At 33.3% G+C, this 20,131-nt stretch overlaps 8 protein-coding genes across 8 annotated transcripts; 4 read left to right on the plus strand and 4 right to left on the minus strand.

Annotated features, from left to right (window-relative positions):
* Positions 1-452: 452 nt before the first annotated feature.
* Positions 453-3,124, plus strand: DFA_11790 (uncharacterized protein; the record flags this gene model as incomplete). Its single annotated transcript, XM_004350684.1, has 7 exons — positions 453-535; positions 774-814; positions 1,147-1,251; positions 1,985-2,237; positions 2,461-2,538; positions 2,612-2,860; positions 2,929-3,124. 7 exons carry the CDS (start codon positions 453-455, stop codon positions 3,122-3,124), a joined length of 1,005 nt encoding a protein of 334 aa, XP_004350735.1.
* An 89-nt stretch (positions 3,125-3,213) lies between these two features.
* Positions 3,214-3,965, plus strand: DFA_11791 (uncharacterized protein; the record flags this gene model as incomplete). Its single annotated transcript, XM_004350685.1, has 3 exons — positions 3,214-3,235; positions 3,320-3,746; positions 3,794-3,965. The coding sequence occupies 3 exons, from the start codon at positions 3,214-3,216 to the stop codon at positions 3,963-3,965; spliced, it is 621 nt and encodes a 206-aa protein (XP_004350736.1).
* Positions 3,966-4,113: 148 nt separating this feature from the next.
* Positions 4,114-4,974, minus strand: DFA_11792 (uncharacterized protein; the record flags this gene model as incomplete). The annotated part of the gene is made up of 1 exon (XM_004350686.1): positions 4,114-4,974. One exon carries the CDS (start codon positions 4,972-4,974, stop codon positions 4,114-4,116), a length of 861 nt encoding a protein of 286 aa, XP_004350737.1.
* A 546-nt stretch (positions 4,975-5,520) lies between these two features.
* Positions 5,521-7,900, plus strand: gluS (glutamate-tRNA ligase; the record flags this gene model as incomplete). The annotated part of the gene is made up of 2 exons (XM_004350687.1): positions 5,521-5,675; positions 5,761-7,900. 2 exons carry the CDS (start codon positions 5,521-5,523, stop codon positions 7,898-7,900), a joined length of 2,295 nt encoding a protein of 764 aa, XP_004350738.1.
* Positions 7,901-7,987: 87 nt separating this feature from the next.
* DFA_11794 (uncharacterized protein) lies at positions 7,988-10,247 on the minus strand (the record flags this gene model as incomplete). The annotated part of the gene is made up of 4 exons (XM_004350688.1): positions 7,988-8,095; positions 8,166-8,718; positions 8,793-9,898; positions 9,990-10,247. The coding sequence occupies 4 exons, from the start codon at positions 10,245-10,247 to the stop codon at positions 7,988-7,990; spliced, it is 2,025 nt and encodes a 674-aa protein (XP_004350739.1).
* A 491-nt stretch (positions 10,248-10,738) lies between these two features.
* On the minus strand, positions 10,739-11,534 carry ccdc25 (coiled-coil domain-containing protein 25; the record flags this gene model as incomplete). Its single annotated transcript, XM_004350689.1, has 3 exons — positions 10,739-11,020; positions 11,079-11,392; positions 11,510-11,534. The coding sequence occupies 3 exons, from the start codon at positions 11,532-11,534 to the stop codon at positions 10,739-10,741; spliced, it is 621 nt and encodes a 206-aa protein (XP_004350740.1).
* A 536-nt stretch (positions 11,535-12,070) lies between these two features.
* lvsG (WD40 repeat-containing protein) lies at positions 12,071-17,967 on the plus strand (the record flags this gene model as incomplete). Its single annotated transcript, XM_004350690.1, has 7 exons — positions 12,071-12,184; positions 12,260-12,591; positions 12,668-12,890; positions 12,959-15,141; positions 15,218-16,424; positions 16,526-17,155; positions 17,236-17,967. 7 exons carry the CDS (start codon positions 12,071-12,073, stop codon positions 17,965-17,967), a joined length of 5,421 nt encoding a protein of 1,806 aa, XP_004350741.1.
* Positions 17,968-18,043: 76 nt separating this feature from the next.
* DFA_11797 (MAR-binding protein) lies at positions 18,044-20,044 on the minus strand (the record flags this gene model as incomplete). Its single annotated transcript, XM_004350691.1, has 3 exons — positions 18,044-19,552; positions 19,632-19,830; positions 19,926-20,044. The coding sequence occupies 3 exons, from the start codon at positions 20,042-20,044 to the stop codon at positions 18,044-18,046; spliced, it is 1,827 nt and encodes a 608-aa protein (XP_004350742.1).
* Positions 20,045-20,131: the final 87 nt, after the last annotated feature.

Raw genomic sequence — 20,131 nt, forward strand, 5'->3', positions numbered from 1 at the left:
ATTCTAAATGACATCTATTAGTTTAATATGAAGTAAATTAATATTTAATTATATCTAGTTGATTCAACAATTGTAAAAAAAAAAAAATGCTAAGTTTTTTATTCTCATTCACCAAGCTCTTAAAGAATGTACGCGCGATATTAATAGTAAGATACCTCAAGTGATCGTCCTAGCTGGCCGTACCTTGATTTGGTTGGTTGGTTGGTTGGTTGTTTGGAGTGTCATACCATATTCAAAGGTAGCAATAACAACAACATCATCACATCGTCAACAACAACAACAACAAGAAGCACCACCAACAACAACAACAACAACAACATATGCATTAAATCACAAAATAATCGTCAACTAGTTTGATGAGCAGTAGCAACAGATTAATCTATATAACAATGAAAAGTCAATCTATGAATATTTATTCAAATACCATCATCATTCTAAAAGCAACAATCAAAATGCCAATGCATGTCGATTTAAATGAACATGTACAGTATTATGGAGTTGTAAAGAATCAGTTTGGTCAAGATTATTATGAAAAGTTATGATATTATCATGTTATCTAAACAACTATAATCTAAACAAAAGAATAATAATAATAATATTATTATTATTGAAGGTAAGATTTTATTGCAGTGATATAGATACGTCAAAAGTATCAATAATCATTGACTAATATCTTTCATATTCTGTTCATTGCATAGTTTCCATTTTATAGTCGACATACAGTCTCTTGGTAGCTTGGGAATATATATATATATATTTATATAAATATAAAGCCTGTTTACCAACACTACCGCAGTTTTAGTGATCGTTGATGGTCTATAATCTGTGATAACCAAAAGGTGTTATACAACAATAGTGTTGACGCCGTGTGTCACATTAGGACTGGCATTGGTCTCGACTCCAAAAGAGAGGTGCTGCTAGTAGCACTACTCATATTCAGGTGTCAGCTGTAGATATATGCTTTTGAAATAGAGATTAATAATAGATAGAAATGATAATCAACAAAAAAAAAAAAGATAAGATATAATAATAATAATAAATAAATGAGATAAAAACAACAATTCATTCAACCCAACAGCGGCAACATCATCAACATACATCAACCCATTTACCATTAAAAAGAGTAATGATTCTATTAATTGAAAGGATATAGTACATGTGGAGATTGTATATCAACAAATGATGATGATGATGATGATGATAATATTCAAAACAGAGAACCATTTTTGTTCATTTACTTAGTTGGAACTTGTAAGATTTAATTGTAGGATGATCCTCGGATGGACAAATTAATTAATGTTTTTTTAAATTAGTAAAAATTTTAGTCATTCCAAGACATCATCAACATACTTTAGTATTATTGTAGTTTTGTATACAAAACTTTCTTATTACTTTATCTTTTACTTTTAATCTCTCTCTCTCTCTCTCTCTCTCTCTCTCTCTCTCTCTCTCTCTCTATTTGTTTTTGTTGTATATCATCTCTAGATTTGTATTATCTCTGTATATTACCATTATCATCCTTATTATTATTATCTCTATTTATTTCTATTTATTATTATTATTTGTAACATCTCTATTTATTGTTTACTTTCAATTCATACATATATTCGCATGGGATATTAAATCCTATATTTCCATCATCACACAAAAGTACTTTATATACTTTTATTACAATCAATACTATTCACATAGTGTATTCACTCATCATTATATATATATATATAAATTTCACAATTTAATCCATTGGTAATTATCTCAATTGTACAAATTCAAACCTACTTTTATATTTATATATTTATTATTTATTCTTTATAACAAATAGAGTTTAGAAATTATAATAATAATAATAAATGAAAAGTTTATTTGATTGATTGATGGAATCCTATTCTTGTTTCAATCATGAGTATGTAAAATAGTATTTTTGATATATTTGGTTTTTGGACCATTTTATAGATTTCTAACATTACTTTTTTTTTTTTTTTAGCTACACCCAATGAAAAGATATGCATCGAGTGTGGGGATTCAAAAGATGAAAAATCATTTCACAAGAGGGCAAAAGTTTGTAAAGATTCCAAAGAGAGATTCGAAGCATTTCACCAATCAGACAAAATCACAAAATGTAATACGTGCCCTTTAGGGAAACTACCAATTGAATTTGCCACCACGACTCAATGTAAAGATTGTAGAAATACAACAAGAAACAAAAGGAAAGAACAAAAAGCATCAACATTGGCATTGCAAATTTGTAATGAATGCCATCAACCAAAGTCATCGGGCCATTTCAGTTTTGCAATGGGACCAATAGGTGGCTCCTCTTCTTCTTCAAGTCTCATTTCCTTTTCCTTTTCATTTTCCTTTTTCAATCCCACTTCTATTTGATCATCCTTTTCCTTTTCATGTTCCTTTTCCAATACCACTTCCATTTGATCATCCTTTTCCTTTTAATCATTTGTCATTAAGTTTTATGGACTACCATAGCTATGATGATAATATTGTCAAATCAAATTTGGTTTATTCTTTAATTGAAAAAGGTTTTTTGTATGTAAATTATATTTATAAAGTAAAAGTAAAAGTAAAATTTATTTATTATTTTTATTTTTAAAATATTTAGGGTTATTGTAATTAGAACAAAAGGTAATGGAACAAGATTTTATACAATAGAGAATCTTTTGGTATCATTGGATGGTCCAGTTTCAGAAAAATATGGAGAACATTGGTACAGTAGATTAGTAGTATTGATCAAAAAGAAATTCCAACAAAATATTGATGTATCAACACAAGCTAGAAACTTTTACTATAGAGATATTGCATCAAGAATATTTGCATCAAATGTTAATTCATCGAGCAAGCTTACTCGTTGGTTTATCAATCTTGCATTGATCAATCAATGAAAAAATCTGGTTTTGATATAGTATCATATAAAAAAAGGGTTCAAGTTTTTACCACATCTACTTCATCTACTACATCTACTACTTCTACTACTTCTACATCTGCTACATCACCTAATATTATATATGATACTATATCAAAACCAGATTGGAACAAATTCTCATCCACCCAAACATTGTCAAAGAATTCTTTGGCAACAATTGCAATTATTCTTTCAGTACTGTCAAATTTTTAGATATTACCTCAGAATATCTAAACCCTATAAATATTCTGATAGAGTTTATGGTAAATTAGATATATAAATATTATTATTTAATAAAAATAATGTATTCTCTTTATAAAGTTTGTTTGAATTGATTATCCAGATTGGATCCATGTTGAAAGCCACTAGTGGGAACTGGCTTTGCAGCCACTTTGATCTTTCATGTAGATCCAAAAAATTCCAGGCATTTTGCCCTCCTATTCATTCTCTATCTATTGTTTATCGAAATATCGGGGGTAGACAAGATAGATGATACCTTCAAGAAGGTGACCCCTCAAGTTGGGCCCCAACAGCAATCAAAAAATGCAAAGCGTCGTGCTATCAAGAAATCACGACGTGAGACCCAACAACAAGATAGGTCCATCCATGGCCAAACCACTCAACAACAAGATGCTGGAGACTTTGAAGATACTATTGATCCATCGTATCAACAAAAGTTGGAAGAGACCCGTCAAGAGTTGGAAAAGTCCCATTGTTCAGTACTCAAAGAACAACAACAACAAATAGAGGAATACCAAAAGGAGTTTGAATTATTAAAGTTAAAACATCAAAATGATCAACAAACAATGCAAATACAACAACAAGTCATTGAACAGTTAAAAAAAGAAATAGAACAAAATATACAACAAATAAAAAAAATAGAAAAGACAGTATCCTGATGGTGTCAGAGGTTGGAGCAATGGATGGTTATGATGATGTACAAGACTCGATCATCCAAGATATCATCGATGAAGTTCATATGGTGTACGATCCAGTGCATATTTCCAAGACCATACGTAATCTCATGATTCAAAACGCAAAGTCATCTCACTGATACTAATTAAATTTGGTTATAATTTTATATGTTTATTAATAACATCAAAAAAAAAAAAAAAAGGATTCGATATTTGAGGATTTGATATTACATTTTAGGAATAAATAAATAAATAAATACATTATATGATCATATATATATAATCACTTTAATCTTTTACAACTTCGACAAATTTTGCTGGGAATTTTCCATAGACACCCTTGGTCTCACCTTCCCAAAAGTCCTTGTTTAGCTTTTTGAAAACATAAACCAAATCATCCAAAATAAGTGTAAGAGTTTCGTTGTTTTCTGGAATATAGTCTCTAACAACACGACATGTGCAAATAATAGTTGGTGCCTTGATTTCTTCATCATCACTCCATCCATCGTCATCATCATCATCTTGTTGTTGTACTGGTTTCTTGACAGCTGCTGCTGCAGGTGGTGGGGTTGGACGAGCAGCAGGGGTTGGTGCAGAGGAAGGAGCTGGTTTTGAAAGTGGTGTAGATGATCCTGGGACTGGACGCGGAGCAGGGGTTGGTGCGCCGCCAGTTGGTGCTGGTTTTGGTGCCATACCTGTTGGTGCTGGTCTTGGTCCAGTTGATGGTGGTCCAGATGGAGCTGGTGCGCCGACTGGACGTGGAGCTGGTGTTGGTCCAGATGGAGATGGTGCACCAACTGTTGGACGTGGGGCTGGTACTGGTCCACCAGCTGGTTTTGGAGTTAATCCAGAAGATGGAGCCGCTGGCTTTGGTGAAAATCCACTAGCAGGGGCAGGTGCACCAACTGGACGTGGGGCTGGAGCTGGTCCACCAGCTGGTTTGGGAGCGAATCCACCAGCAGGTGCAGGTGCTCCAACTGGACGTGGAGCAGGGACTGGTGCACCAGCACCAGCTGGTTTAGGAGCCATACCACCTGGTGGTGGAACAGCTGGACGTGGTGGTACTCCACCAGCTGGTGCTGCTACACCTGGTGGTTTAGCTCCAAATGGAGCTGCTGGTTTTAATCCTGCTGCTGGTTTAAAACTCATTATTATTATAATATATATAAATTACTAAAGATGAACCAACTAAATATATATCTATTGATTAAATGATTACTTTTCTATTTATCTATATATAAAAAAAGTAAACTATGATGATGAAATAAAAAAAAAAAAGATATTTAATAATACTATGATCTTGTTTGTGGGTGCAGAGCTGGGAGAGATCATCAATAAAAAAAAAAATTGAAAAAAAACAAAAAGATCAATGAAAAAAGAATTCATTATCTTAAAGAGTTGAATCGAATCAAACCCATGTTGTTGTTGTTTTATTTGTTTGACACATAAAATACTCAAAGAGTAGTAGTTTTTTTTTTTAGATGGTTACTATAGATTAACTTTTCTTTTGAGATGTGTTTATGCTACAAACAACATGTTTATGTATTTCTTGATTCTTGTGATTTTCTTTTTTTTAATTTTTTTCTCTTTTTTTTTTTTTTTTTTTTATTCGTCCGATGTTTGTTCACTTCAACAACAACAAAAAGTCTCTCTCTTTTCTCATTCATTTCGTTTATCTTTTTTTTTTTTTAAAAAATGTCAAAAGTAGATAATAAAGGAATTTTAAAGTATGACCATACAGGTGATACATTCCCATTTGTATCGATCATTTCAGCAAAATTAGTACCAGGTTACAAAATCATTGTTAGAAAGGGATTAGAAGAACCAGAATTAACTATTGTTACAAATTCGTAAGAATCTCAAAAAGAAAAAGAATATCTTTTATATCTTTCTTTCTTTCTTTTTTACTTATTCTTTTTTTTTTTTTTCATATAGTGAAACAATTAAAGGAAATTATTTAACATCAAAATATCTTGCACGTACAACATCAACACTTTATGGACAAGATGCATTATCAGCAACACATATTGATTATTGGATTCAAAAGGGAGCACATATCTCTAGTGAAAAGGTTGAACAATTTGTAGGTGAACTCAATGATCACTTGACATTACGTACCTTTGTCGTTGGATTTAACCTTTCATTGGCCGATATTGTCTTGTTTGCTCGTACTCAATTGTTCAAGCCACTCAAGGATGAACTCGCCGCCAAAAGTAAAACCCTCCCACATATTCATCGTTGGTTAAATTATCTCCTTTCTTTGGATGCTTTCAAGGAAACTGTTGCAATCTTTTCACCAGCTGAAAAGAAACCAGTAGCCAAAGCAACTAAAGATACCGCCGCCACTACCACCGCTTCCACTACTTCTACCTCTACTGAAGAACCAAAAAAAGGATTAATGGGATGGGCAGGAAATTTTGAAAAGTTGGCCTTACCAGATTTAATTGAAGGAAAGGTTAGAACTCGTTTCCCACCAGAACCATCTGGTTATATGCATATTGGACATTGCAAGGCAGCCGTACTCAACAATTACTATGCCACTCAATACAAGGGTAGTATTATTTTACGTTTTGACGATACCAATCCAACCAAGGAAAAGGATGAATTTGTTGTAAACATTATCAAGGATCTCAATACTATTGGTATCAACTTTGAAAAGACTACAAACACATCCGACTATTTTGAATTATTAATGGATTATGGTGAAAAGTTAATTACTACTGGAAATGGTTATGTAGACAATACAAACAAGGAAGAAATCTCCAAACAACGTGAAGAAGGACGTGATTCTGTTTGTCGTAGTCACACTGTCGAAAAGAATTTGGAATGGTGGGCTGAAATGAAAAAGGGATCCGAATTTGGTCAAACTTGTGTATTGCGTGCAAAGATTGATATGAATCATCCAGATCGTGCTTTCCGTGATCCAGCCATGTACAGAGTATCCATGACCCCACATCACAAGACTGGTGACAAGTACAAGGTCTACCCATTGTATGATTTTGCCTGTCCAATCGTCGACTCTATCGAAGGTGTCACTCATGCTCTTCGTTCCAACGAATATCAAAACAAGGTCAATCTCTACTATTGGGTAACTGACATTTTTGGTTTACGTCGTCCTTATGTATCCGACTATTCCCGTCTCTCGTTTACTCATGTTCTCTTGTCCAAGAGAAAGTTGCAACAATTTGTTGATGCCGGTATTGTCAATGGATGGACCGATCCACGTCTTCCAACCCTCCAAGGTATCATGCGTCGTGGTCTCACTATTGAAGCACTCAAAGAGTTTGTACTCTCACAAGGTGCCTCTTCTGTCAACACTACCATGGATATTGGCAAGTTGTGGGCCATCAACAAGATCATTGTCGAGCCAAACGTCCCACGTTTTACCGCCATCCCAGCCAAAAAGAATGTCCTAGTCACCATTCAAAACATTGCCGACGACAAGGTTGAAAAGATTCAAAAGCTCAAATTTGACAAGAAACCAGAACTCGGTGAAAAGACCCTCACCACCTCCAACAAGGTTCACCTCGAATACGATGATGTTGCCGATATTACCGTTGGCGAAGAAGTTACCTTGATGGGTTGGGGTATGAATATTATCATCCGTGATGTCAAAAAGGCCGCCGATGGTACCGTCGAATCGATCACTGCCGATGCAAACCCAACTGGTTCCTTCAAGGATACCAAGAAGCGTTTCACCTATCTCAGTTCAACCACCAAAAAGATTCCAGTCATTCTCCAAGATTTTGGTCCACTCATTGATAAACCAAAGCTCGAAGAAGATGATATCCTCGAAGAACATATCAACAAGGTAACCAAATGGGAATTGGAAGCATTTTCCGATGAAAATATCCTCTCCCTAAAGGTTGGTGATAAACTTCAATTTGAACGTCGTGGTCTCTACAATGTTGATCAAGTAGGAAGTGAAACCACTCCATTTGTTATGATTTACATTCCAGATGGTACCACCAAATTCAAACCTGGTGAAGCTCTTCATCCATTCATCAAACGTGAAGAAAAGAATGAAACTATTCGTGTTAAACCTTCTTCAAAACAACAACAAAAGAAAAACTAAAGTAAATAAAAGACTACAGAGTTTGTTTTTCAAAAGTAAAAGTAAAAGTATTATTTTTTTTAGAGTTTATTTATTTGTTTTTTGATTTTAGAATTTCCATAAATTAAATCCATCAGAATCATTAATTAATTGTTTTACTGGTTGATATGCCAATGGTACTTTTGGTACTTTCTTTTTAATTGATGAATCAAATAACTAAATAGAAAATAGAAAATTAATATATATTCTTTTTTTTTTTATATTTTTTTTCTTCTCTTTTCTTTACCGATTTATAAGAAGAATTTGAAAAATCTTCAGTTGATAAAGCATTTGAAAGACCATTATCAAATAATTTAGCCAATTTACTAATATCTGGATGATAATGATCACGGAGTAATTGAATTTCCCAAAGTGAACTTTTGAGAGCTTGACATTTTGATGGATCTTCTTCATCGATCAAATAACTATCCTTTCCATAGAAACCTTTGACTTGTTTGGTAGACTTTGCAGCATTGATGGCACTGTTTAGTAAAAGACCACTAATAGTACTGGTAGTTGGATCCTCTCTCTTTTGAATGACATTGTTGACCAAAATGTGACATTCTGGATGTCTTTGAAGCAAATTGTAAATAAATGGCAACAAAGTCATACATCCATTGGCAGGTGACAATAAACAAAGATAGGAACATCTCTTTACAAATGCTGCAACTATATAATTTGGTAAATAGGTAGATGAAAGAAACAATTCTGCCAATTTAAAAAATCTTGCTCTATATTTGGCATAAATTAATCCTGGTTGGAAAAGTGAATAAAGTTTTTTAAAGAATTCTGGATATTCCCTAAAAAAATTAAATAATAAAAAAGTATTAATAATCTCTTTTACTTTTTTTTTTCTCTTCTACTTTATATTTACAAATTATATTTATGAATTAAAATAAATAAACCATTTAAAGCAAGAATACTACTAACACCACCAAGATGATAAGATTTTGAAAAGAAATCCATCAAGGAGCGAGGATCACTTAGATGTGGAATGACTTGATCTGGTAGACCGAGGAGGACATGTTTATAGATGGATGATGGTAGTGGGAGGGCGAGAAAAGACATCCATGCCTTGGCAAATGATGATTTATAAGATGCACGACTGGTAATAGTGATCCAATAGGTGATACTAATCTTAAAGGCTGGTGTTTCTGGGTATTGAAGAGCTTGATTCTTTTTGTTTTTCTTTTTCATTGCTTTGAGATCGCTGACCATGTGAGACATGGGTTCACCAACAAGAATCTTCCATTCCTCTGGTGTCTCTTCAATCACTTCGAATAGTACCAACAAATCAAATACATTTTCTACAAATCTATCCATTGTACAGTGTTGGAGTTGTTGTGATGTCTTTTTCTCACGAACCATACGATCACACAGACTAGACAATTGAGTCATCATATGATAAAGTACATCGTGGTATGGCAAGAATCTACTCTTGAAATGATCCAATAAATGATTATCCAAATTACTATTAATCAACATTGGTTCAAGTATTTGATTTCTTAAAAATTCTCCTGATAATTGATAATAAACATTATCTTTAATTTCTGCCAAAATAGTAGTAGTAGTAGTAGTAGTAGTAGTAGATGAAGTGGATGAAGATGAATTAGATTTGTTTGTTGTTGTAGTTGTGGTATTAGTTGATTGATCTTGATTTGTAATTGATAATTCAAGAATTGAAGATTCTAAAACCAACATGTGGAATAAACTGGTGAGGGTTGGTAGTTGAATGGAACGATCTTGATGACGAAGTAAACTAGACAACAACTCGAGATAGTTGTTGTAAATGTTGATTAACCATCTTGCATAGACTACCAAACCATCCTTTGACTTTTCTTTGATCGATGAGGCCGATTTACGATACTTTATAAATTCTTGACACAATACCTTATTGTTTACATCTAATCGATTTCTAAAGATTCTTTCCAATGATTTAATAGTTTGAAATATAATCTCTAAATTTTCTTTATTCTCTTCCTAATAAGTCATAAAAAGTAATATAGTAAAGAAAGAAAGAGATGATTGTTGAGACATTTGTAAACTACTTATTTTCTTTCATTCTACATACATTATTACAAATAGCAATGATATCTAAAATCTTGTTTGTATTTTCAACCTTTTCCAATACTTGTTGTTCCAATTGTTTAATATGTTCAACTGGATCCAACTTTATAGTCTTTTTAGTTACTACTACTTCTTCTTCAACAACGTCACCTTGTTGCTTTCTCTTTTTTTGTTGTTGTTGTTGTACGACAGCAGCAGGTTGTTTTACAACTGCTGTTGTTTTTGTTGCAGCAGCAGCAGTCTTTTTTATAACTGTTGTCATTTATATAAATATATAACAAGTAGTACTACTTGATTCTATCTCTATTTTACTGACCCAAAGAGAAAAGCAGCCGAGTCGTTCGTTTTTCTCACACCCAAAATAAATAAATTTTTTTTTTTAATTTTCATCAAACCCTTTCTCTTTCGAATAAGAGGAACTAAGCGATGGAATTGAAGAGATTTTCTACCTATTGATCTTCTCTTTAATTCCCTCCCTTCGTTCCTTTCTCTCTCTCACACAAACTTTTCGAAATGTAACTATAATTATAATTACAAGATAATTGTTATGATACCTACTTATATCGATCTTTAAAATGGACTTCCATTCCAAAAAATAAATCAATAAATATAAAGTTAAACCATAGTTCTTTTATTATTATTATTAATACCCCATCAAATCAATGGCTTTGTTTATTTAAATATTGATTATTGTGATATCATTTTTTTCCAAAGATATCAAACCAATATTATTATTTATTTATTTGATTGATTTTACATAAAATCATCATCATCAACAGAATTGTATTTGTTTGATTTCATATTCTCCTTTTTCATGACGGCGGTGTAATGTAGGATTTCAGCTTGTTGTTTCTTTTGATTTTGAGCTTCTAGTTCTGCCTTTTTAACTTCAGCTGCTGCTGTACGATGAGTAAAACGTTCTTCCTTGTCACGTCTTTCTCTTTCCTCTCTCAATAGTACTTCTCTCCATTCCTTTGTCTTTTCAAGTCTATTAATAACAATAGCTACTTTTTTAACATTCTTTACATATTTTACCTAAAAAAAGTTAATATTAACAAACTCCTTCCCATTCCTATACTCTAATTTAAATTACCTGAGATTCATCATGATACATGACTTGACCAGGTTCCATATCTCTAGTTTTCTTTAAATTTGCCCATGGAGTATAGATGATGCTGACATTGTTTTCCTTGCAACCTTGAATCGAGTTGTTCTTTGTCAATTGACAACATTCCTCCATGACTCGTTGTGGAATGTCATTCATTGTCTCTCCCTTTTTGAGACGAAGGTAAACATGAGCAGAAGAGAGATTGTCAACGTGAAACCAAACGTCTTCGGGCCATCCCCATTTAATTAAATCTTCGTTTTCATACTTGTCCTTGCCCATATAGACAATGTAATCAGGGTCTAAAAAGAAAGAAAAAGAAAAGAAGAGTATTTATATATTAACTATTATTGTTGTTCCTATTCTATCGTGCTAGACTCTTTCTTTCTTTCTCTTCTTTCTCTTCTTTCTTTACATACCACTAATTTGATAGTAAAAGACCATGTTTAGAATGTGTTATGGTGGTGGAGGATAGTTTATGATGATAGCTAAATACTCTATGTTTTGAAGTTACTTTATAGTAAGATAAAAGCTTTCTACTTCTTTTATCTGTTCTCTTTCTCTATCTTTGTAAACTAGTTGAGTGAAAAAAATTCGTGTGTATCACATCGTTTTATAAAAAAATGGAGGAGCTGCAAATTTGTTTGAACATCGGAACCCAAGAAATATTGAGTAATCGATCATCCGTCACTTCACTTTCAGTCGGAGATAGATAGATATTATTATTGTTGGGCATGATAGTTGAAAATTAAATGATTCATCATTATCAAAGAGATTAATAAAGTAATATTAAATAAAAATATTTATTTTATTTTATTTCTTTGATTGTATTTGAAATACTCTTCCCTGGGTAATTCATTGCATTATTACACTTTAGATTTTTTTTGAAAATTTCTTCTTCTTTTAATATTATATATCTTTGTGTGATTAGATAGATAGATAGAGATAGATCGTTAGATCAGCAATAAGCATATTTAGATATGGGACAAAGCATATCAAAAGAGGTACTCAAAGAAGAGATTGAGAAACTTAATATATGCTTTCTATCTCAACATCAATTAGATTTACATATTAATAATATAGCTACTGCTTGTGTATGTTTATTTGTGCTCAGTTATCATTATCATCATCATCATTACTAGTTAACTAACTTTGTTTTATTTCTTTAGTCACAAAAAGGATCGGTTGAACAATACTATAAACTATTATCAAAGAAAAAGGATAATCATTATATTGATCAATTAGTACAACTATTAGAAAAGTCAGTACTATTATCAAAACAACAACAACCACAACAACAACAACCATTGACTTTAAAGAGTGAACAAGTTGAAAAGAATATAAAGAAAGAGGAATCAGATGATGATGATGATATAGATACAAAAAAGAAAAAGAATACATTGAATCAAAAATATGAAATCAATACAAAGGAATCTGCTGCATTTGAAGGTGATGAAATACTTGTTCAATTATTACAAAAGGATTGTTCAAATCAATCATTGTAAGTATTAAAAAAGAGATTGTGATACTACTACTACTACTACGACGTTATTAATATTCTTTTTTTGTCTATTTAGTGATCCAATTATATTTGAAAGAGTATTTGTACAACAATCAGTTAATCAACAATATAAACCACAACCAAATGAATATCTAACAAGTTGGGAATACTTTGATGAATTAAATTCAACTCCCATCTTTTATCATATCAATCCATTGTATAATATGATTAATGCCGATAATTATAGAGTACAAGAAAAGAAATTAAAAGGTTATCATCATGATGAAAAAATTTCTCGAGTATGAACAAAAAAGATAATATTATTTTGATTTAATCATTTTTCTAATATCCTCTTTTCTTTTTTTAGGAATTTATAAATTTAATATTACAATCATTTTCAACATATATTAGTCCATTACCAAATTCAATACATTTTCATGATTCAAGTATACCACCATCAATTGATTATTCAGCACCGAATCTATTAAAACTTCATCCAAATATATTACCAATCCTCGAAGTGATAGAGAGTGAGGAGAACTTTTTCCTACTTTACAAAAAGTATAGTTATACATTGGATGGATTATTAAGATATAGTAGTCAATTCCTACAGAAAAATAGTAAAATATCTGCATTTATTTTATATCAATTGGTACAACTTATTGGACATCTTCATGAAAAGGAAATGGTTCATGGCAATCTAACACCATCTAGTGTCTATTTGAACGACAAGATGTGGTTGGGTCTACACGGATTCTCATTTCCAAATCAATCCATTCCCTATTCACCAAGTGACCAGAATGCATTTGATGGTGCAGTGACTCGTTGGATCAATGGTGAGATATCCAATTACAACTATCTCATGCTACTCAACCATTTGGCACATCGTAGAATTGGTGATCACATGAATCACCCCGTTTTACCTTGGGTCATTGATTTCACCAAACATCCACAACAATCATTTTCGTGTTGGAGAGATTTGACCAAAACAAAGTATCGTCTCAACAAGGGTGACGAGCAATTGGATTTCCAGTACAACAATATGAATATGGATGGACGTCCTCACCACATATCAGACATTCTTAGTGAATTGACCTATTATAGTTATATGGCCAGACGTACTCCTATCCCCCTCCTTCGCCGATTCGTTCGTGCCAACTATGAACCACAGGAATACCCATCGACTATGGAACGACTCTATCGTTGGACTCCCGACGAGTGTATCCCCGAGTTTTTCACAGACCCAACCATATTTGATTCGATCCATGCAGACATGCCAGACTTGGCCATTCCAGACTGGGCACTATCAAGAGAAGAGTTTATAAAGATACACATGGCTGCTCTAGAGAGTGACCAAGTTGGTAAAAATCTACATTCTTGGATCGACTTGACATTTGGCTATCTCTTGTCGGGTGACGAAGCCATCCGTGCTAAAAATGTTGCTCTTGTCGATACTACAGTCCCCCGTACAAGTGGTATCGTTCAACTATTTACAGTCCCTCATCCTCAAAAATTACCAAAACATCATAACCTAGAACAATCATTTACAGAACCAATTTTAAAATTTAAAGATCCTATTTCAAGTATTACTACAAGTTCTTCTTCTGTTGGTAACAGTAGTACAAAACAAGAGACTGATCAATTATCAAGTTCTGGTAATATTATAAATCTAAGTGGTGTAGTTTCTACAAATACAAGTGGAAATACAAGTGGTGGTGGACAAAATTCTACCAGTACAACATTATCTCCACCACAAAATTCTAGTAGCAACAACAATACAATCAATAATAATTCATCATTTACATCTATTGGAGGTGGTAATAGTAGTTTTTCAGCTACTTCTGGTTCAATTGGTGGTGGAACTCAAAGAGGAGGTAATGTTGTTTCAACCAACACAAAATTACCAACAAAAAGAGAAGATTCAAACAAATCATTTTCAAAATATTTACCAAATATATTTCAAAATAATCAAAATAATAATCAAAATCTAAGTTCAAGTGATCCACTTTATAATAGTAATATTATAAATGATTATCAACAACAACCACCACCACCAACATCTAAAAGTAGTAATTCAGTTCAACATGGTCGTGATGAAAGAAGATATAGTAGTATCATATCAACCTTGACATCATTTACTACTGCCAAAACACCAACAAAATCATCAAGTGAAGATGTTTTATCTCCTCCAACATCTCCAATGAATAGTTCAGAGATCAATCAACAACAACAACAACAACAACAAAATACATCTTCTTTGCCTCAAAGATCAATGACACCACCAACAGTTGGTAATGAACCAGTTCATATTATTGAACCATTACCAGCAGATATTGAATTTAATCTATACGACTATGAAAACAAATATCATCAACAACAACAAGAAAAATTGGGACTTCAAAGTAGTTTTAATAATTGGGAATCAGTTTTACGTGATCAATCTCAATTAAATCATAACAATTCAAATGATATATTTGTTGAACAACTTTGTAAATGTGAAAATACTCAAACTTTTATTCATTCTTTTCAAAATCTTTCCCCAATTTATAAGTAAGTAAAAAACAAATTATAAAGTACATCTAATTTATTAATAATACTTATTTTTTTCTTTTTTCTTATTTTTTAGACCAATGGAATTTAATAAAACAAATATTAAATTACCAGAGATTTTAAATTATTTAACAAAGAGAGAGACAAAAATGTTGGAAATATTAAAATCTGCAGATATGTTTGCGATTGGATGTATAATAGCAGAATTACATCAAGGTTACCCATTATTTACACCATTGACAATTGAAAATCATTTCAACCAATACTATCAACAACAATCACAACAAATGGGACAACAACAAAAGACACGTAATAGACATCAACAATCTGTTAGTTTTAATCTACCAACCCCCATTAGAGAATTGGTCGATCGATTGGTCATACCCGATCCAAATGAGAGAATATCACCAAAGGAGATTCTTTCATCTCCCATGTTCCCATCATACTTTAAACAAATGTATCATTTCCTCTGTCACTATCATTCATTTAATACACCAGAGGAAAAGCTTACATTTACTCTGGCCAACATTGGTATTGTGACTAGTCTACCAAATGAAGCAATGGATATTATTCTTCCATTCATTCTAGAACTATTCAATCATCCCAACACCAAAGTGTCGGCACTTGTCGATTTATTGGATCCACTCTCACAACGACTCGGTCCTCTCTTATCACAAACCTATCTACTTCCAAGTCTCATCCATTTACACCAACTACACGATGACCATCTTGTCCAAAGTCATCTAATCCAGATTCCACTCATCGATATGATAATATCTCGGTTTGGTCGTGATATTTACATTCATCACATTCTACCATTCCTATTGGAGAGTATTCGTACCAATCCAAGAGAGAATCCAAATCACGAGATATTAGTCACTGCTCTGATCAAATTGACCAAGGTTCTAGGTGTTCCACTGACCATTCGTCACATCATGTACCCTCTATTGGTAGCTCTTACCAAACCACATCTTCAACACATTAGCGAACCACTCATTGCTATTGCCTCTAGCCTTGGTGAGTCAATCATCATCAAATTCTATTTCCCTGCCATCTTTACACTCATTCAAAAACATTCGAGCAAGGCAACTAGATCCGAATCTATACCTTGTACTCTTCTTTCACTTTTACAAGAATTAATCCTTCTTGTCAAACCTGGCCTTGTCCTTAGATCACTTCTCAAAGAATCTACTCAATTGGCTAGTCTCCTATTAAATCCTCCAAACCCCTCATTATTAATCCCTCTATCTCAAACTATTTTAAGAATTTCAAGAAGAATTGGTGTTAATAATACAAAACAATTGTAAGAGAGAGAGAGAGAGAGAAAAAACAAAAAAGAAATCAATCTATTTATTAACTTTTTTTATTTTATTTTTTTTGTAAGATATTAAAATACCTACAACAATTTTTTTCAAATTATTCAGATTTATATAAATTTTCAGATGATGGATCAGAAGATAATGATTCAAACAAACAATTAAAGGCGATTTATTCACCAGAGATGACCTATTATCTCTATTATAAATTATCTAGAATCATTGGAATGGAAATTATGCGTTCTGAAATATCAGACAATGCTCTAGTAGAACATATCATGATGAAATATATTCACAGAAACAATTTGAAACCAGATCCACCTCCAACCACCTCTATTCCACCATATGTATCAGATGAAGGTTTATTTGAAGATATTGAACCAACTTTGGATGAAAAAATTAGTTCAACCTATACTTTGGATGATTATCAAGAATTTGATGATTTAATTACCGAACAAACAATTACATTGGATGGAAATGTAGTAGCACAATTTAAAGAACATACAGCAGCAATTAGATCATTGGCAGTTTTCCCATCTGAATCTATATTTGCAACTGGTAGTAAAGATAACCTTGTAAAGATTTGGTCTTTAGATTCTTCAAGATCACTTTGTACTTATAATCAACATATTCATACTACTCATTCTGTTTATTTTGTTTCAAATTTGGTTGCTTCTTGTGATAGTACTTCAATTCATGTAAGAAATTAAAAATTAAGTGTACTTTAAAAATCCTATATTAATCTTTTTTATTTTTTATTGTTTTATTATTATTTTAGATTTGGGATGCAGAAAGTAAAATTAGAGTTAATTTATTTGTTGATCCAGCAGGTAATTTTTCATGTTTTGAACCGATAACCAATAAGTTTTTGGTTGCACCAAGTTCAGAAAATACTCTTAGCTTTTTAGATTTAAATGTAGGATTGGAAACACATTCTTGGGTTTTACCATATACAAGTATTCGTTGTATCACCACATCCAATGATCATTTTATTCCATCAGATTCACACTCACTCTTGTCCAACCCACCAATGGTCTATCCAAGTTGGATTGCAGCTGGGAGTCAAAGTGGTGTGATTACCATATTGGACACTCGTACTGGAGCCATTTTAGACTCTTGGAAGACTGGAGATGGACCTGTCATCAAGTTGATTGGACAAGGAGAACGTTATCTCATTTCATGCTCTGAAAAGTCTGTCATTCAATGGGATCTTTCAACATCTCCACCTTCCATCACCAAGCTGTGGAAGGGTTTCAAAGATTCTGTAAATTCGGTCACCTTGTGGAAGAATGACATTGTAGCTGCTGCAGGACACAAATTAAATTCAATGTCTCTTACAGATGATCTTACAATGAGCATGGGTGGATACTCTGTTGTAAATACTTTCAAAAGTGAGGGTATTAAATTAAATACTCCAAAACAATCAACCATATCAAATATTTCCTTTTTACCCTTACATCATCTTTTATTGGCTGGTTCAGATGATGGTACAATTAAATTATTATTGTAAATAAAAAAGACAAAAAAAAAAAGTCTTATTATTACTATTGAAAAAATTTAAATTTAAAATTTATTATATATATTATTTATTTGCTCTTCTTTTCCTTCTTTTCCTTTTTGTCTTCAGATTTTTCCTTCTTTGAAGAGGAAGATTTCTTTTCCTTCTTTTCCTCCTTGTCGTCAGACTTTGATTTCTTTTCCTTCTTTTCCTTCTTGTCTTCCTTATCGTCAGACTTTGATGATTTCTTGGACTTCTTTTCTTCCTTGTCGTCAGACTTTGATGATTTCTTTTCCTTCTTTTCCTCCTTGTCGTCAGACTTTGATTTCTTTTCCTTCTTTTCCTTCTTTTCCTCCTTGTCTTCAGACTTGGACTTCTTTTCCTTCTTTTCTTCCTTGTCCTCAGACTTGGATTTCTTTTCCTTTTTGTCTTCCTTCTTTTCTTCCTTTTTATCCTTTTTCTTGTCTCTCTTTTCTTCAGCTTCGTCTTCTTCTTCGACGTCTCTGGATCTCTTCTTTTCTTCCTTGGCTGGTTTCTCTTCCTCTACCTCGACTTGCATTGGGACAGGTGGTTCTTCCATGTTGACATGAGAGCCATTGGAGTGACCGTTTCCTTCCTTTTGAGCATTGTTGGTTTTGTTCTTGTCGTACTTGTCTTGGTTGACGGTTCTGTTGACATTGTTGGTGTTCTTGGAGAACTTACGGACAATGTTGTTTTCAACTTCGTTGGCACGTCTTTGGACTTGACTGAGGTAGGTGATACCGTATGACTTGTCAGAGGTTTCGCAGAGGGCGTCGAAACGAGCAGAGAGGGCAGCCTTGGCAGCGAGGACACGAGACATCTTACCCTTGTTCTTGTTGGTGGCCTTGTTGACGACTTCGGCATTGTAGATGAGACCGTACTTGGGGGTGTTGCTCTTGGCCTTCATGGCACGGAAGAGAGCCTTTTCGGCACCGAGAATTTGAATGGTGGAGGCTGGGTACTTGGCCAAGGACATGAGTGAACCGGCACGACAGATGAGACGGGCACCAATGAGTTCACCAACCAAAACGGTGAGGTTTGGTGCAATGGCGTTCATTCTGCTGAACAAGTAGTCGTTCAACTCGGTTCTGTATTGGTCGATCGAGACGTATTGCTCGCACAATGATTGGATGTGCTCGAGATCTTCCTCTGAAATGTCGGTACCCATGGAGATTTGGGCAGCTTCTTGGACGGCTGGGACGAGGGTCTCTGGAATAATCTCAGAGAGATCGGTATCGGCGGCGTTCTTACGGTTACCCATCTTTAAGATGATGTTGGCGTATTGCGAGTGAGCATCGATGATCTTACCGAGCTCTGGGAAATGCCAGCCGTACCATTCACGGGCTCTCATGGCATAGATATTCAATTCGGATTGGAGTTCGTCCAAAAGTGAGATGGCATGAACAATCATAGTATCAACTTTGTCTGGTGAGAACTTGATCTTGTAACGAGAGTATGAATGAGAAAGACCAATAGACATTTGGTTCATGTCTGCTTGTGACAAACCAGTAACCAATGAATTGATTTGACCACGAATTCCTCTAACCAATTCTTGTGTAGTATCATCACACATTACCTAAAAAATTAAAACAAAAACATAATTAATATTAATTATCTACTAAATGTTTTCTTATATCTATCTATTTCTATTTTACGTTTAACTTTAATGCTTCTTTGATAGCACTACCAAACTTGTTATCTGAAACAATGAGCTTGTCGTTTAACTTTTCTTGAATGATATTCTTTTCCAAAAAGGATTGGAGTGATTCTGGGACCTTGGATTCAGCAATATCATTGGCAGCTTCAAGAGCAGCCAAAGTATCATCAAACTTGTAAAACTTCTTTAATGATACGCTAATAATAAATAGATTTGTTTGTTAATAAATGATATTCTATTTGTTCTCTATCTACTATTAGATATATTATCTCTCTCACTCTCTTTGACATACATCTTTGAAGCAGAATCAGCAGTAGCGAAATGCTTGTGGAGATCTTTGCTTGAAAGTTTGGATTCATCCAAAACCTTAAAGAGTGCAAAGCCTGCAGGTGTTTCGAATAAGACCAACATGATGATTCTCTATTTCTGTCTGGGGAAAGATGAGGATAGGGTAGAAAGAAAGATATTGCGTAACGAGAATTATTTTAGTGGGTGGGC

Source organism: Cavenderia fasciculata, assembly GCF_000203815.1.
Source record: "Cavenderia fasciculata unplaced genomic scaffold Scf_EUAJFUG02HR96I-5, whole genome shotgun sequence".
NCBI lineage: Eukaryota > Evosea > Eumycetozoa > Acytosteliales > Cavenderiaceae > Cavenderia > Cavenderia fasciculata.